Here is an 18,463-nt window from a genome sequence, read left to right as displayed (position 1 = left end):
TAAGAGGGGTCCTCATTAATGTGTATAATTATCTAAAGGGAGGGTGTCAAGAGGATGGAGCCAGGCTCTGGTCCATGGTGACAAGCAATAGGACAAGAGACAATGGGCAGAAAGTGGTGCATGGGAAGTTCCACCTGAACACAGGAAAAACTTTTTTACTCTGCAGGTGACCATGCACTGGAACGGCTTGCCCAGAGAAGTCATGGAGTCTCCTTCACTGGAGATATTCAGGAACTGTCTGGACGCAATCCTGTGTAATGTGGTTTAGGATGACCCTGCTTGAACAGGGACGTTGGACCAGATGATTCATTGTGGTCCCTTCCAACCTGACCCATCCTGTGATTCGGTGAAAGCCGGTCCAGACACTGGAACTGGCAGTTCTGCTCAGCCCTCAGTGCAGCCCATTTGCCTCTCTTGGTGCTGCTGAACAGTTTACATGGGCTGTGTTTGCCATAAGCAAGTCTCGGAGCAGCAGTTTTAAAGGCCTGAACTGTTAAAATGCACGGGCCTTGCAAAGCAATGACTTTATAAAGATTTTTACATGTTAATTTCTGCTTCTGCCTTCAACTGAGCGATGCAAAACCCCCAAGAGACCAGCTCTGCCTCCCCATCTCCACAAGGCCTGGGGTTCTCACAGGCTCCTAGATGCATCTGCCGTATTTACTGGGTCTCCAGATTTTCCTGTTGTTGGTCATTTGACATTGTTATGGTTTCTGACAGAATTTTTTTTTTCCCTAAAGGTTGCGTTAAGTCTTCTAAAAACTCTGTATTCTGCCACCATACTAACAGAGGAAAAAAAATGTTTCACCTCAGAAAACCCACAATGAAATTTCACTGTTACTGTGCTTCCTTCACTCCTGAAAAGCTCCACGAGTGGGATATGAAGGGCCAGAAGATACAGACCAAAACAAACAAAGATATACGCCAAAATGGGCAGGTCACTGATCAAGTGAACCTGCAAACGCTTTTGGAACTCTCAGTTCCTCAGCGTATCTGCAGCCACTAATCCGAGGGGTATCAGGAACCGTGGGGCGGGTTGTTAGGAGGGAAGCTGGCAGAACCGCACACCAGAAAAAATAAAGGGAAGGAACGACGCCGGAGGGGACGGCACTGCCAATTTATTGTTTTCATTGCAAGTGCGTTTTGCCGGAGAACCGGCAGGAATGCAGGGGGAAAAAAAACCTCAACGCTTCCTTGGCACGTGGCAGCAGCTTTCCTGTCCCGCCTGGGCTGCGGTGGGCGAGGGGCCGCGGGGTGCCCGGGGCCGAGCGCCGCGGGCGGGGAGGGCCGGGCCGGGCCGGGGCTGGGCCGCCGGCGCTGCCGCCCGGAAGGACGCGGCGTGTGCGGGCCCCGTGACCGCCGGAGCCGCCATGGCGGGGGACGGCCCCGCCGCCCTCCCGGTGCAGCTGGTGGAGCAGCCCAGGTGGGTGGGTCGCTCCCCGGCCCCGCCGCCGCTTATCCCGGGCCGGGTGGGCGGTCGCGGGAGGTGGGAGGGCAGGTGGGCCGGCCCCTCGTCGTGCCCCCGTGTGAGCTGCCGGGGGGTTTTGGCTCGTGGTGATGCGGTTCCTCGCTGCACGACCAGCGTGGCAGTCGCACGCCGCGTGGCCCTGGGGTGCTGCTGGGTCAGCAGGGGGAATCATTCATTCATTCATTCATTCAGCTTTCCTCCTACCTTTTTTTTCCCCAGAATTTTGGCGTTACTGATTATCTTCTCTTTCTTTTTGCTATAAAATCTCTGGCACAGGGCAGGCCCGGCCCTATGGTGGCTTTGCCGTGGCAGGTGCCAGCACACGCTCCTTCCCCACGGAGCCGGCGCTCTGTGTGTGGAGGTAGAACACACACAAACCAACCTTTTCAACTGCGTTTGCATCACAGAAGAGTCACCTTTTAAAACTTCATTTACTTGCATGTACTTGCATTGTAAGTCACATGGAAAGGACAAGTCCAGCACTTCCAGACTTGGATGTGTGAAGCTGTGAGGGATGCCTTTGCTTAAGGCTTCTGACAATCTTCTTTTTGATGTAGGTGCTTAAAATGCAGTCTGTGTGTTGCAACATCAAGGCCAGAGCTTGTAAATAGCCTTTCATCAGGCCTGCTTGTAAAACCCACATTAAAAAAAGAGATCAATCAACACTTAGATAAACATGCCCCCATGACTGCTTTGTTTGTTGTTAGTCTCTTAGTACCAACACTACTATAAAAATATCTGTGCAACAAGGCAGCATTCTAAACACTGACACAAAAAGGAATAAAGTTAACACCTAGAATTCTGCCAACAGATTCCCCCATGGACTATAATATTTATTAATGTGATCTAGAGAAGGGACTGTACAGTGAAATGGCAGAAATTGCTTCTGCTAATTGGAAGAGCGATATACCAGTCAATACTAGGGGAGATTATAAGAAGGAGAAATTATAGAGGGACCTGATACAGTGTTGTTACTGGGTACCAAGATGGAAAAGTAATAAACAATCTGTTAAAGAAAATCATAACAAATGATATTTTGTAGCTTTCCATTTAAAGAAATCTTACAAAACATTTGAATATATGTAATTGGACAGTAACACAGCCTTTACGAAGAAATACAAACTAAATAATTGTGAAATTTTTAACATCTGTTTCTCATTGCTGTTTTCTTCCACTTTGTATTAACTAGGCTTCCAGTTCTAGTTTTAGACTAAATGTGGATACCTTATCAGGGTTCCCGTTACTGGATTTTTGTTAGGACACCAAAATTTTGCTTTAAGGTAGTTTTGAAGTGAGTTACTCTCAAATTTCCTATGCTACACTAAGATAATGGCTTCATCTGTTCTCAGCCTTTGTTTACCCACCACATTCTGCATGACACACTAAAGTATCCCAACTTTGCAAACACGTCTTTACAGTCTAAGGAAATAAAGTGGTATGCCAGAGTTTCTTTGCATTGAACTTTCAGTAGCACATCTAGGACCTCCAAACAGAAAGCTTAAAGAATTTCCTGGGAACTGTTCCTGTAATCTTGTGGACGAAATACTATCTAAATTTCAGGAACAAGCTGAGGTTTGGAATTTTAGTTGTCTGTATATGCATTTGTACAGAGATGGGGGAGTGGCTAATGTGGAAACTGATAAAAATCAAAACTCAGAAGAAAATTAATTTGCTCAGACCTAGGGTGGCCAGATTTGACTTTAAAGGGAGTGTCTCTGGGTGTGTGACAAATCCCAGTGCCACAAATGAGCTGTTGGTCCACATTGCCAGATTCCTCCTCAATGGCAAACAGTTTTACAGAGCTGTGGCATAGAAGAGGTGGGTGGAGACTGGGGTATTTTGTTATCCCAGGCAACTGCCTTCCCTGCTTCTGTCTATACCCAACCTAGACAGAGAATTTAAATAAAATAAGGCCTCTGCTAATCCTTATCAAGTGACTATATACATTTCTTATTAATTAGAATATTCTAAATAGTCTTCTTTGTCACAATGTTATGTGAAGAGCAGAAATAAGCAGTTTAATGTCTCTCCTGATGTATCAGAGAAAACTCCACATCAGAAAGTTCAATTGAATTTACTTCAAGAAACATTGAACATTCGTGCCTTTTATGCAAATATAGTCTTTCTAACCTTTCTAACGATAATATTTCTAACCTGCCTTTCAGATTGCAGAAGCTGAAGGAAATGTTTATATCAAAATATGGATCAGCTCCCAAGTTTTATGCTCGTGCACCAGGACGAGTGAACTTAATAGGTAAAGGAGAAAATTAGTCTTCTGTTATTTTGCTGTATCTGCCATCATGGAAGTCTAATAGTTTAAAACACAGAATGGAAATAATTTAATTTTTTTCTCAGAGAAGTTTCTTGTGATAAATGGGAAATCATATATACTTTAGTAGCTTTTACTATAACTTGTTATAAACAACTGTAAATCCATGTTAGTTTTGGAAAAAACATTTATAGACAGCAGTGATGGTTTTGAAAATTGGAGTAACTATCCAGCTTATGGGTGAATACCATTTTTTGGAAAGGCTTTGGAAATCTGAAGTAGTTCATGGATAGTGCATCCACAAATTAAATTAGTGTATATTTTCTCTTCTGTTATAATTTAAGTTACTAAATATAACCAGCCACACAGCAATGCATATGATAAAGCATGAAATGATTCTACCATCATCTCCTCTTCTGTTCTCTTCCATAGAGGTGTGTCCACACAACTTAGAATAGTTGATGTGATTCACTGGCAGACTGGAGAGACACAATTATTTCGTATGTAGGACTTACTTGCATTTCTGTGGCAGTGTTATTTTTGAGATTTCTTTATCCATGTTAGGATTTTGCTCTCCCTGGAGCTCAGTTTCCTGTATATGAAGTATCCCTATGCATTTGAAGACACTGTAAGTAGAAAGATCCTGCAAAACAGAGCTTTAAAATTAGTTAGTCTGTTGTGCAATTAATTAATTTTTATGTCAGTGTTGTGAGAACATATGACATAGATTAAACAGACAGCATATGGTAACTGTGAATTATTCCAAAGAGAGAGGACATTTACACCTTATGTGTTGTATGCAACTGTATTAATGATTATTTAAACATAATTATTATATTCCTGGAAAAATGTCCAGAAATTGTATGCACATGACAGTGTACAGATAATGTGGCTGTTCTCATTGCTGGACAATAATCTACATGGTGGTTTTTTCTAATTTTTGTAAGCCAGTGTTAAAACATGAATATTTATAAACGGGTGCAATAGATAAAATCACTAAAGAAGAAATTTTGTGTGAAGTAATATGAAATGGGGGAAATGCACCCCAAACATCAAGTAATAAGAGTTGAAACTACACTAAGAAACTGTCCAATACAGTAAACAGCACTGAACTCCTGTAGAAGCCCTGTTCTGGCTATTCCAGACTATTCCAAAATATTTTCCTTGTCTGTTTCTTTGATAGGAGAACACATAGACTACTGTGGTTATGCTGTGCTCCCGATGGCTATAGAACAAGATATCCTGATTGCAGCAGAACCTGTACAGACTCAAGTTGTGCAACTGGCAAATACCAATTCTTCATACTTGTAAGTAATTATGTTGTTTATTCACTAATTTTTGTGAACCTCTTCATGCAATTGCAATACAAGTCACCTTTCCAGAGAGCTGACCAACTTCTATTGCCATACGGAGTGCAACTGTGTAAAACAAATCCTGTCAGCAGATGGAATTCCACTGACTCCGTGCTGTGTATTAGTTTAGAGCAATAGATTTGCAGCTGCTGTCTCCTACCTGTTTGTTCATCTCTCTCTTGTAAGGCCTCTGATTTTTTAATCCTTCTGAAGGTGCAATTCTGTCTTCCCTTCTTTTAGCTCATCTGTCTTGATATAATCCCCATAATTGGCAGCAGTTCAGTTTCTCCTGGAGAAGGGAGTGAAATGTTTTGTAATCGATTACTGCATAGGTAAGCTAACACTCCCCTGCTCTGGAGAACCTGGGGCTGTGTTTTCACAACACAACAATCCGACTGTAGCAACAGTCCTGGCTCAAAAAATCTGTATTCTCTCTCTTCTACTTCCTCCACAGCTGCTTGTTCACAGAATTATAGACCAGTTTAGGTTGGAAGGGACCTTCGGAGATCCTTGTAAACATCCCGATGGCCTTGTGCTGGACTCCCTGCAGTTCACCGCTGTCTTTCGTGTATTGGGAAACCCCAAAACTGGACGCAGTATTCCAGCTATGGTCTCACAAGTGCTGAACATAGGGAAATAATCCTGCCATTCTTTTCAACTTCAGCCACGTTGTTCTGCCTCCTTGTAATAAACTGATATTTGTGTAGTTGCATGGCAGTTCAAATCAGGTCACTCATCCACATGAGCTTTTGTGGACATTTTGCAAAAGCCAGAATCAGCATAAGCTTAGTTTAAGCCATTTTTATTATTTAAACCAATGGTAAATTACTCCCTGAAAGCACAGTGTGTGGCAACACGTGGTCAGGAACACACTGCCAAAAGTGAGAACTATTTGAGCACATATTCCTGCTTAAAGCTCAGTTTGGTACAAAAACATGTTCTGAGCTGCTGCCTGTGACTAAAACAGTTGAAAAGAATTTGTGCTTGCATGGTAAGTATAAATACTCACAGACTTTTCACTCACTCTGGAGTATGTTTTCACATTATAGCTGGGCTGAATTAAGAATTTGCCACTGCCAGAAGGCAATGGTGCTTCTTTTACCCTGAGTCTCCCTGTCCCTGCTTCTAACATCAATCCATCCTCTGCCTTTTAGCAGGTGTGGTATCTGTTTGATCTTAAGGTAAAGTGCACTATTTCCCCCTTTTTTGCTTGCTTAATTTTCTGTCATTTTAGTGAACTGCCATGCACTCAGCACTAAAGCTGACATGGGGTAAACAGTGGGAACAAGCAGTGCTGAGCAGGGGCAAAAGGAATGAAAGATGTGCATGGGACCTTCCCCTTTCTTCAGTAGCAACCTCCCAACAGGGCTGAAGCTGCTGCAAACAGGGCTGTGTTGCAAAACCATTCTGCAAGAGGCAATAGTTTCAGATTTAGAGAAGCTTTGATTAGGAGTAGTTGTTATAATGGACAATAAATAAAGCAGTAATTACAAGGTAAACATTTTTCCTTGGTCTTCAAGCTTTGCTATATTATATCACAGTTGAAATGGCCTTCTCCTAAGGTGTATAGAGTTCCTACCAAATCTAGAATTACAGCCTTCGAATTCAGCCTGCACACACCATCACTATATTTTTACATCTGCCCTGGTTTCAGTTTGAGATCATATGCTGTAAACCATAAACCAAGAAGAGGTCTCAGAATTCAACATTAACATCTTGGTTTTGTTGAGGCACTCTTGCTTAAAAACAAAGCTGAAACATGCCCATAATTTCATAACAAAGAAATATTTTTCAACACTTTGAATGTTACACCACAAACAAAACTGATGACAGTATGTCTTTTTTCCCAGCCTGTTACACTGGTAGATTTATGCCTGTGGTGAATGCACATATATAGGCCTTGGTGAACAAGGACAAATCATAAACCTCCATAGAATCACTATTTCCTGTTTAATTCTTGTTTTGTGAACTGGTAAAATGTGTAACAGTTCTGTAGCTTCCACCCTGATAGTTCATGTTAGCTTTTAGGAAAAATAGGACAGAGAACAGGTTGCTAGAAAAACCACCTATTTGTTTTTCATCATAAACCGTCTCAACTGATCTGACACCTTTTATGTTATTAGGGCTAAAATGGTATTCAGTACTTACAGTCTTTTGAAGTTCCTGATACCTCCCCTTCACATAATGTCTTTGTAATTGAGAAGTATGTACACAGAGAATATCTGGCATTATACTTCTCAAAATGCCTTCAGAAGTACCAGAGGATGGTAATTACCAATCAGTTTCCATCCCATGGGCTGAAAGCTTTGTTGTTTGTTGGGTTTCTTTTAAATCCGGGTATTTGTACAGAGGACTCAAACACATAAAGTAACAGATTGACAAGACAATGAAGTTCTGTGAGAAAGAGCCAAATTGGTCTCCAAACATAAGGATTATTTACTATTTGAGCAGTAAAAAGTGCCTCAGCCACCCTACTCAAAAATCTCATCTCTTGTCATTATACAGAAGAAATGGAATGCTTATATCTAGTCATGGAGAACTGGCATCCTTTCCCAAGCATTCTCTAAAAAAGAAAGGCTAGAACAGACAATATCAGAATACTTTTATTTCATGGGGATGTTTTTCCCAATTTTTTATTTTATTTTATTATAAAGTTCTCATATTGATCTGCCTGCTTTCCAGTAGTATAATTTCTTGAAAGTGGTTTTATTCCCATTAAACCTAAATATTTCTGTGACATTCAGCTGCCTCTGTTCACATTGTTTGGCAGACCTTGCTTTAAAAAGCACAGCTTAGCCTGCAGCTTTGGAATATATTTTGTTAGATCTCTTGACCTTCTTGGTGCCTTTCCTGTTTCAGTGTTGCGCACCTGGTGTAATGGCATCAGGTAGATACAGCTATTGGGTGTTCAGAGTAAAGACTTCTGAACAACTTGCACCTCTTGGGGACTGATGCCCACTCCTCTGAGGCTCTGTGAGTCATTCCATACCCATTTTGACAGCACCTATCTAGCACTAGTTTCTTTAAGAACATTAAAGCTTACTCTTTTTATTATTTTGCAAGGAGGATGGAGTAGGAATTATCCCGGAGGAAACAGAGAAATTATTTAAACCAAATAATTTTAATTACATCTTGTAACATCCGTGATAGAACTCTGCAGCATTAGACCTGTTTTAGTGAAGTCCTGTTCAGAGCAAAGGCGATGAAGATGAATTCCTGAGCAGGAATTACCAGAGAGCCTGAAATTTATCTCTCTCTATTCAAGGTTTGACAGACATGATTATTTAGATTTTTACTTCTCTGAGATATCAGGATTGCATACACATACATGATGGAGGGCATTCTGCCTTAATTAAGGATGTCAAAGGCAGCCTAATTTCTGGATTTATCTAGTTAATTCTGTATACTTCAGCAAGAATTCTTATGCTTTCATCTAAAATAATCTTATAGAATTGATTAATAAAGAATATCTGTTAAAAAAACACAAAACAAACCAAAACACATTGCATTGAAAAACATTGACCTGTTTTTGTCCATCAGCAGGTGGCAGTAACAAGCCATGTTTTTTCAAACTAAATTCAATACAAATTTAAGCCTCAACGTTTTTCTGTTTTTGCAGGGATTTCAGTACTAGTGTTAATAACATTCAGATTAACAAAACCAAACCTCAATGGCATAACTACTTCCTGTGTGGACTGAAGGGCATCCAGGTAAGCTAAATCCACTTAACTTATGAAATTATCGTTGAAGTAAAATACAACAAGCATAGCTGTTCATCTCAGAATACTTCCCTGCATTCTATAGCTTTTCTTGATATACAGTTAAGTATTTTTATGTTAGAATTTAAAGAGGAGATATGAGTGGGTTTGCTTTAAAATAGTTGCAGAGCACTATTTTTCTTTTTATTAAACAAATTACGATAGAAAATAATTATTTAGTAACGTCATGATCAAACTCGTCATCATGATGACATTTCTGTATTTTGAAGTAAAAAAGAATGCTTTCCAATGGAATAATCTAATTAAAATTTGCTTTAAAAAAGGTTTGGAGGCTTGTCTGTCAGGACACAAAGATCATATTTTCATCCTTTTCTTCCCTTCAAAACATTTCTAAAAACCACGAACTTCTATTAATGTTGGAAACCTATAATTTGCGCACAGCAACTGAGTGAAGCCGAGTCATGCAGGAGGGAAAAGAAAATGTAAAAACTAAGCAAACAGCATATAGAAGAAATAATCCATCAAGAACCATTACTCATCCTGGTTTTCAGCGTTTGAATGGGATTTTCAAAATTTCCTGAGTTAAAAGTGCAGCTCTGCAGGAAACGGCAACTTACGGGAACGGCGGGAACACTGAACAGACATTTTCCCGTCTGCCCATCTGAGCTTTATCTCCTCCGCTGGGAGCTCGCCTGTCTCCAGACTGACTTGAAGACCAAACTGCTTGTGAAGCCAAGTGCTGGTCGTCAGTGCTGTCCTGGGAGGCAGCCTGAACTCACCAGAGGGGCTCCTATAAATCTCACCTGCTGTTTGCAGGTGATTCGTGGCTCTTAGAGTTAAAAAAAAAAAAAAAAAGGTGCCTTCTCTGCTTGATGTCAATCCAGTGATACTTCTAGAAGGGCAGATGGGATAAACAGTGATGGTCAGGTCAGGAACAGGTTGCCACAGCCATCCCAAATTGTGGGCATATGTGCTTTTTAAAGCACATGAAGTTTGCCTCAGGATAGGCCATCTAGGTCACCTCATGGGATGGTCCAATAGATAGAACTGCAGAGAGCCAACAAAGCCTACCTCAAACCTGCCACTGGAGGCTTCAAAGTACAGTTTTTGGAACAATCAGTGCCACAAATCACTTTATTACAATCCACAGTTCCTAAACAGACCCCTGTCTCTATGTACAGACCCCAATAAATTACTTATGTGTGCAGTAACATGAGTATTTTCAATTTGGTATTGCTCAGTACCACAAGCGTTTAAATTGCATTGACTGGAGAGATATAGATTAGGTTTCTTTACAATGTGTCCTTTCTTATATTAAGGCTAGCATGACCAATTGACTTTATTTATTTTGCAGTCTGCTACTGAGATTTGTTTCCTAAGGACAAGCTTTCATACTTGAAGGTTAATTTGCAAAGCAGGTTTGCAGACTCTAGTACTGGCAGAAAATAAGCATAAATGTTACAGGCTTAAGAAACACTGAAATACAAGTACTCAGAGGGTCCAGCAGGATAATCTGTTTATATTGAGTTGAACATGCTATCCTTTTGGGACAGAACTGTTGCAGAACTTGGCAAAGTCCATTTTCATTTTTGAAACTGAAGTACGTTTTCTATTTAAACATTGCGTGATAAGTCTGCAAGCCTGATTCATATTCAAGACAATCCAGAAACTGGGGATCAGTTTCTGGTTACTCAGGCATTTTCTGTTTTTGAACAAGCCTGCCTAGTGTTCTTCATGAAGGGGCACGGGCAGCAATAGTATTTTAGGTATGAATTTCCTATATTTGTAGAAGGGGAAATTCAAAATAATTTGAACTGATAGTAGAAGACTTTAAAGGAGGTTCTTTGTGTTTGCTGATCTCTACCATTGGTACTTATGGCTGAAGTTGTTTCAGGAAAAGCAGTAGAAATCTTTTGAAGGTGGGTATTTCTTTATGAAAACACTGCTATTTTTTCTGATTATTGACACTGTAACATATAGTCTATTGACATATAAATTGCATCAGAATGCAGCTATTCATATACCTCCCATATACATTCAATGATTTTTTAATAAGTACTGCATGTTTGTTTCAAACTGACAGCAGAGAAACTTATATTAAAGCAATTATAAATAAAAAGACAAAGCGACTAAAGAATAATTAAAAGAGTATGTACATGAGGATTTATGACTTCTGGATTAAATGTATTATCTGTGATACCTATCATGCACGTAAAAGTATTTTAAACCTTATTCTAAAAGTAGCATGACAGAGACCATTCCTGCTGGTAGGTGTGTCTTTGTGCCTCCAAAAGCACAGAGTCCCTCAAGTACCATTTGGTTTTCCCAGGGTCAGTCCTGTGGGTGCTTCAGGAGATGAGCATCTGCCTTTGAATACAGCTGCATGGCTACCAGTTCCCCATCAGTGTCACGTGGCTCCCTAATACCACATGCCACTGTTAGATGTGAAGCATAAAGTAGAACCTTAAGCTCCTCAGGATGCCTTAAAGTGAAGAGCTGTCAAGAAAAGGACAAAAGTAGGGTTTGAAATGATTGGTAACTGTCACCACGGCAGCTCAGAGTGGAGGCAGTTGCTGCAAAACCCACCCACGAAGCTTGGTAAATTCTTGGGCATTCAGCCCATGCTGAGTTCTGCTTGGGGTACAGTTATATGTTTGTGTACAGCAATTGTAGACATACCTTTGGCTGGAGCCCTACCATTGGCTTTGTTCTTAAGGAATAGAAGGAAAACTTTGCTTTTGGTTTATTTTGGAGATACCAGAAGCAGGTCCTTGGTTTAAGCAACTCAGTAGAAGGATTCTCTTTCTAAGTATCAGATAATTGCAAGCCTGAGCCTGTCTGTACTTGAAACTGAGATTGTTTATTTTTCATTGTTAGGAACATTTTGGTCTTAATAACCCAACTGGAATGAATTGTCTGCTAGATGGAACCATCCCTCCAAGTTCTGGTCTCTCTAGCTCCAGTGCTTTGGTGTGCTGTGCAGGACTCGTGACACTCAGAGCTAATGGAAAAACCCTCTCTAAGGTAATTTACTGTAAAACACGAGAGTGTCAGCAGTAAAATTCTACTTAAAATTAAATATTGTTAATGCCTGTAAACATTAAAAACACGATACAATTGTTTTTGCAAAGAGTTGTTGGATATAAACTTAAGATATTGCACAATTGAGCAAACATCTTTGGCCAAATTTTGGCAGTATTTGAATTTGGCAAGAACACAGGCTTACATTAAAGCTGAAAAAAGGAGCATTATTGTAAGCCTGTATTTTGGCCAACCATCAGGTCCATGCCTGAACCAGATGTGCTATCTGCAGGCCAGGACTGAGGATATATGTGCTGAAACATGTGGACCACACCCCCGAGGCCTTTACCCTCTCCCTGAATGACTTTTCATGGCTTTAACAGCAGAGCATCTGTTGGAGGCCTGTGGAACAATTTCTTGATAAATTATATAATCAGCACAAACTAGAGGTAAAATTCTTCCATCTGACTCTCCTTATTCTCTTCATAGTTTTTTCAGAATGAACATATTTACAATCCAAAATGTATTCCTCACTTTTAAACAAACATTAGTCTAAAAACAAACCCCAAGTATGTGACCTGTTAGCAGTACAACTGTTAGTAGAATTTGGCTCATGTAATACAAATTTCTGGAGGAGTCATGGTCCTTGAAGGTGCCATATGGGAATGAACTTCTCTCCAGTAAAAACGTCTGGTTAAGTGAAACTAGGATCTTAAATTAGAACATTGTCAGGAAGAGAAAAGAACAGATCTAAATGTGACTGTTATGCATATTTGTGCCTATTGTCTAAGGCACACATTCCCAAATTGTGGTACAAAGCCAACTGAAAGTGGTACATGATGATGGCAGCTGTTAACTCTGCTTGTAACAAGCACTTCTCTGAGCCATGAGGTAAACAGATTCACACAGAAGGTTTTTGCTGATCTGTTGTGATTTACTTCTCTGTGTAGCTGTAGTTGCAGCAATCGCTCAGCAGTGACTTCACCATCCCACAGTGCACACCTCAAAGGGCTTCAGGAGAGGGTCAAGGCAGAAAGAAACAGGTTGGTGAGGCAGGGCAGCTTTTTTATGTAGGAGGATATGGCTACAGTCACTGTCACCCTGATTTGTGTCAGTGCAAGGTGTGGTCAAAAGGTAGGTGAGGGATTGGACACCTTGACAGAGGCTCTGCTTTGTGAGGTCAGACATGTAGAGGAGTGGGAGATGAAAGTGTGGAGTTGAGAATTCCACTTGGATGAATGAGACTTTGCAGTTAAAGGGTTGGAGGTGACATGACATGTACCTGTCCTGGCAACAAGCTTCTGGTTTTGCACAGATGGTCTCACCACAGCTCAGCCCCATCTCCGATGGTGGTCACCAAATGAGCTCAGCTTGGGAACTGCTGATCAAAAATCACTGGAGTGCATGTGTTCAGATTGGCTATCTTCAAAATCCGTAAAACTGACAGAGGTCAGAAAGCCCAAATTTTACTAGGTAGTAGAAATCTGTATCTGGAAAACCAGAAGCCAGGTTTTCATTATTCCAAGAAATTCTGCACAGCCTTCTTCAGGGAATAAATGATACAGTGTGTATCTTGAGCTCAATTTACACATGGCTTGGGAGTACTGGCCAGCATTATGCCAGACTTGTTGTAAAGAAAGGTGCAAAACTTCTGGCATTTTCACATAAAATTATGGAGGAAGAGAAAGAAGACAGAGACTCCACTGAATGGCTTTCCTTCTCCTCATGTGTCCTGTTCAATCAACCCAAAGTCTCTTCTTGCTGTTTGAAAAATGTGCTGAAAGTTAAGCTTGTGTCTGAAATACAGTTGGACAAACACAAGAGACACAATTGCACATTTTTGTCAGGAAATCCTGCTGTCTGCAGCCAGATACTTTGCACTTGTGATGAAAAATCACCAATTAATGTACAGATGAGAATTTTCAATAGCCAACATAGGCACAATTAGGAACATCTCCCAGGTTTTGTGTGCTTGCATAGACCAAGACACTTGGTTGTGGTGGTTAAGAGAGAGGATGACAGCTCTGAAGACTGATTACTTTCGTCCAGGCTTTAAGTTTCCCCAAATCTTACAGGACAGTAAAAACAAGTTCAGTGTTCTTGGCTAATTTATGATTTAGCATTAGAGACCTCTTGTATCTGGCTAAATCCAGATTCTCTGTTGCACTGGATTTATGCTTAGCCTCCCAGAACTGCCTTGTATAAGGCAGAGCTGAGCATAAATTAGAGCAATCTAGGCACGTGAGCCCTCAGAAGTATAAAACGTGCTCTGGCCACTTCTTGCCAGCTCCTAATGCATCCTGTGCTGGTATCAAATGGTATCTGTGCAGGATCCAGCAATGCTGGCTGTGCATCAGCCGGGAGCTCCCCCATGGCAGGGAAATTCTTAGCTGAGCAAAACTAGGGGCTTTCCAGAGCCTTTCTACTAGAAAGCAAACCAGGACCTTGCATTTTTAAGGCTCTGGATATTAATGTGTTTGTTTATTTTAAAGAAGAAATATCATTGTACCCTTCCCCTCCACCCTTTTTTTTTTTTTCAGATGCTTTACAGTTGCGAAAGTTGTAAATTGTGGCATTTATAAGTAACAATATTTGGTCATGGCGGTAATTTTATGAGAAAAGATTGACTTTTTGCCCCTCATTAGTCTGATGGACTTTGCAAAATCTTAGTACGATGGTTTGTAGCAGCAGTACAGGAAACTTTTGGCTTTGGAATCAAATTTGGCTGAATCGTAGGGCTTCTGTAGCCAAAGTTATGAAAAATTGACCTTTTACTGAATGGAACATTTATCTGTTTTGCTTCTGTGAAACTATTTTTATGAGAATATTTTAGTTATACGCTCTTTTTCCTGACAAATGCAAGTTTAAAATAGTAGCTGTAGAGTAAAAGTCCTTGAAATTTAGAGCTTTTATGAGATAACACTTCCAGTGTGAAGTTTGGGCCTATGAGATTAAGAGCCAAAAAACCCCAGAATTAAAAAACATTGTAAAAGCATGACTAGAATTTCATGGTGGCTTACTTTAAAAATAGCACTTTTTTGACATTGAAAACAAAATCAGAAAAAAATATGCTCTCCCTAATTGTGTGTAGCAGTCTGCAATAGGGCATTGTTTCAGTGTGCATACAAATTTTTTTTTTAAAAAACCCATCACACACATACACAATAGTTTAGGGAAAATACCAGTTCAAGACAATTCAGCCAGATGTGCAGTGCTAACCAGTTGCAGCAGTGCAATAGCATTCAAATAACAAGATGGAAAATGTAGAATGTGATCCTTAAAAAGAATCCATTTTTCTTCTCCAGACAGGATACCAGTCTAAGGCTGTGTTGGCATCACTCAAGCAGCAGCAATGCTCACTATTAGTAGTTTTTGATTTTAGAGTGATTTTTATTTCACTGTTACAAAATCAATCTTTTGTATAACTTTTCATCAGGAGAAGATACTTTTTGTAAAGGAAATATAATAATGCTCTAAATTGTCCCAGCATTGTGTTACGTGGTAGGAATTAATGAGTACAGAAAATGACTTAGTATTTTGAGTAATTAGATTTACTTGAAAGATGTGATGATAGTGTTGCTGTCCAGATGTTAAATCTTGTGAAACTAAGGTCTGTTCAGCCACCTTAACATCTTCTCTGTTACCCAAGGCTGGGCAGCTGTGCACATACTTACTGGGAAGAACAGATCAGAAATGAATAGGGTTTATTTAATTTAACATGAAATGTTGGATATAGGAACGTAAGTTATATTTAACTTTATCTAGACTGAGAAAAATCTAAGTCAGACAAAATGATAAATAAAGGACCTAAATCTAATCTGTAATGGCTCAGTGTCCATTGGCTCCAATTTTCCCAAGCTATGGCTCAGATGAATTTGAGTGTGGGTTTAAAACCTCCCCGGTGTGAGTCCATCCCTTGGGCAGCAGCTCTTCTCAGACTGCTGTCCCGTGGGTCACTTCTCCATGGGGTGCAGTCCTTCAGGAATGAGCTGTACCAATGTGGGTCCCCCACAGGGGCCACAAGCCCTACCCGGGAAAAACCTGCTCCAGCGGGGGCTTCCCTCTCCAGGGGCTCCATCCTGGGCCTCCCACGGGGTCACAGCCTCTTTCATGCATCCACCTGCTCCAGCATGGGCTCCTCCAGGGGCTGCAGGTGGGTCTCTGCGCCTCGATCATCCTCCATGGGCTGCAGGGGCACAGCTGCCCCACCATGGGCTGCACCACGGGCTGCAGGAGCCACAGCTCTGGTGCCTGGAGCACCTCCTGCCCCTTCTGCACTGACCTTGGTGTCTCATGTTCTCAGTCGCTCTTCCCTGGCTGGAATTTCTTCTGTGCAACCATCTTCTTTTCTAACCATGTTATCACAGAGGTGTTACTATTACTCCTAATTGGCTCGGCCTTGGCCAGGGGCAGGAAATATATCCTGGAGCCGGCTGGCATTGGCTCCACGAACAGGGGAAGCTTCCAGCAGCTTCTAACACAAGCCACCCCTGTAGCCCCCCTCCGCTACCAAAACTCAGCCACAGAAACCCACGACATTACTGAGAAGTACTGAAGTCCCTTTCTCCCTGTGGAATTGAAAAAACAGGGCTCTTTAACTTGTTACGTTTGACTATGTATGTTTGTAATCAAGAGGAAACAGAGTACTTTGGAGCAGTGGTAATCAAAGGCCATAATCTCTCATCAACCAAATTGATAACCTTCTATTTGAGCATGTTAGAGGGCAGACAAAGTCAAGCTAAGATTGCTGTGCTTATGAAGACATCCAGATACTATCTGACGAATATTTCCCCATTTTGGAAAAAAGTAAGTGTAATTACCTTGCAAAACATATATGAAGTTTAGCTAATTGGGATTTTATGTGCAAACTGGAAGCAGATGGTAACTTTCAGCAATCTATTCCTAGTCAAGACCAGATATTAAAAATAAAGACATTCCTGGTGATAAAAATAACCTCAAAATTTGGCCATCATTTTATACCTTAATAAATGAAACACAGTGTCTTATATTTCAGAAGTTATTTTTGTACCTATATAAATGTATATAAAACGTGCTCAGCTTGGAAAAAAAATACTACCATGTAACTAGAGTTTAAATTTGCCTTAAGTGATGGAGAATGTTTTCTTCTTCCTGTAAAATACTTGTCTTTATGTATAAATGTTTCTCATTCGTTTTCAGTTTTGTGTATTGTGAACGAAACTGTGTAGAATTTCACAGAAAATCAACACTACATTTGCCATTAAATTACCAACATTATTTGTTGTAAAGGAAAACATCAGACTGAGTCTGACTTTGTAGATTAAACTGGCCAAAATGTTCATTGGGGAACCATTACTGTATTTATATAGGGACAGTAAGTGTATGTACAGGACTTTTGACTGAATAGATATTTAAATACTCCAGTTACTTAAATGTGCATGCTGGAGAGACTTTTAGAACACTGGAAATGACAATGCTAAAAAACTTTATATTCACAAATTTATTTTCTTCATGGAGCTTCCCTTCATGAATAATAAAGTTTAACACAGGAAGAAATTTTTTATTATTCTAAAGATTATGTATCATTACTATTGCATTGTAATATGTAGAAAATGTAGCACACTGAACTTTGGCCAAAATGAACTTCCATTAAACCACTGAGGCAGATGTAATTTAATACTATCATTCTATGGAGAAGATTGCTTTATTTTGGCTGCTGTCATTCTGGATTTGTATATATCAAGTTTCTGTGTAATGTAGGGTGAGCTGTTCCAAAAAAATACTAAGCAACACTAATTCTGTTTTACTAACAAATATTTGCCTGTCTCCTACTCACTAATTGTCTTACTCTTTTAAGGGGTTTAATCTTACACAAGTTTGCTTCTTTAAAGGGCTATGTGAGATTGAAGGGGATTGATCCCTGGTTTGGAACATATTGACAGTGACAGTTATATAGGGACAAATTCTGTCACAGTTTACACACTGTCCAGACCCATTATTGCATGAGTGAAAATCTGAGCAGTTGGCCCTTGGCCTCTTTATGAGCAAGGGGACTATTAAAGGTGAAACTTCCTTAGCTGTTCTCACTCAGATAATTCTTTAGGTTTCTATTTTTAGGACTTTTTTTATAAGTAAGTGATCATCTGTTCACTTTCCTTATTCCTCAGATTCCTAAATACCTTTGTACATTAAGGCCCTCATGTTCATTATCAATAGTATAAAACTGAGAGAAAGTAAAATAAATGATGAGGCAAGAGAGAATCAAATGAGCTACATTGGTGGTTCATAATTTATCAGTTCTTCAACTTGAAAGACCAAAAATACTCAGTTGTAAATCAAAACCTGAATTTGAGGTGTTTCATATTGAAACATAAACAAGCAGAGAAAAATACATTCTAATGAAAAGTATCATTTTACTGAAAACCCGCTTTTTCCATTAAAAATCCCAAACAAGGTAACATGATGCAGAGCTACTGATGAGTTCTTATTACAAGAAATCTCTCCATCTAGAGTAACTACACATAAGGCAACTAATAATAAAAAATCACAACCCTTCTTTGTCAGACTAAATTATATCTCCACTAATATGATTTCCCAGATTAGACTTTCTGCATGCTGGATAGGAAATCTTGTGGCTCAAAGATAAAACAGATTT

General features: G+C 40.1%; 1 protein-coding gene across 5 annotated transcripts in view; it reads left to right on the top strand.

Moving 5' to 3' along the window:
• Positions 1-1,346: 1,346 nt before the first annotated feature.
• The window catches only part of GALK2 (galactokinase 2), a 46,644-nt gene continuing 29,527 nt past the window's right edge, over positions 1,347-18,463 (top strand). For 2 of the 5 annotated variants that reach the window (XM_017805220.1, XM_017805218.1), the window contains exons 1-5: positions 1,347-1,423; positions 3,634-3,722; positions 4,921-5,044; positions 8,709-8,799; positions 11,686-11,832. In XM_017805220.1, coding sequence (XP_017660709.1) covers positions 1,371-1,423; positions 3,634-3,722; positions 4,921-5,044; positions 8,709-8,799; positions 11,686-11,832 — 504 coding nt within the window. In that variant the 5' untranslated portion in view covers positions 1,347-1,370. Of the gene's footprint in view, positions 1,424-3,630; positions 3,723-4,301; positions 4,366-4,920; positions 5,045-5,329; positions 5,422-8,708; positions 8,800-11,685; positions 11,833-18,463 lie in introns of those variants that run through there. The other 3 variants (XM_017805219.1, XM_017805221.1, XM_017805222.1) reach the window with 3 other exon arrangements.

Source organism: Lepidothrix coronata, unplaced genomic scaffold (assembly GCF_001604755.1).
Source record: "Lepidothrix coronata isolate B3197 unplaced genomic scaffold, Lepidothrix_coronata-1.0 Scaffold11, whole genome shotgun sequence".
Lineage (NCBI taxonomy): Eukaryota > Metazoa > Chordata > Aves > Passeriformes > Pipridae > Lepidothrix > Lepidothrix coronata.
The sequence above is the reverse complement of the archived record's forward strand: the minus strand, read 5'-3'. Positions and strand labels throughout refer to the sequence as shown.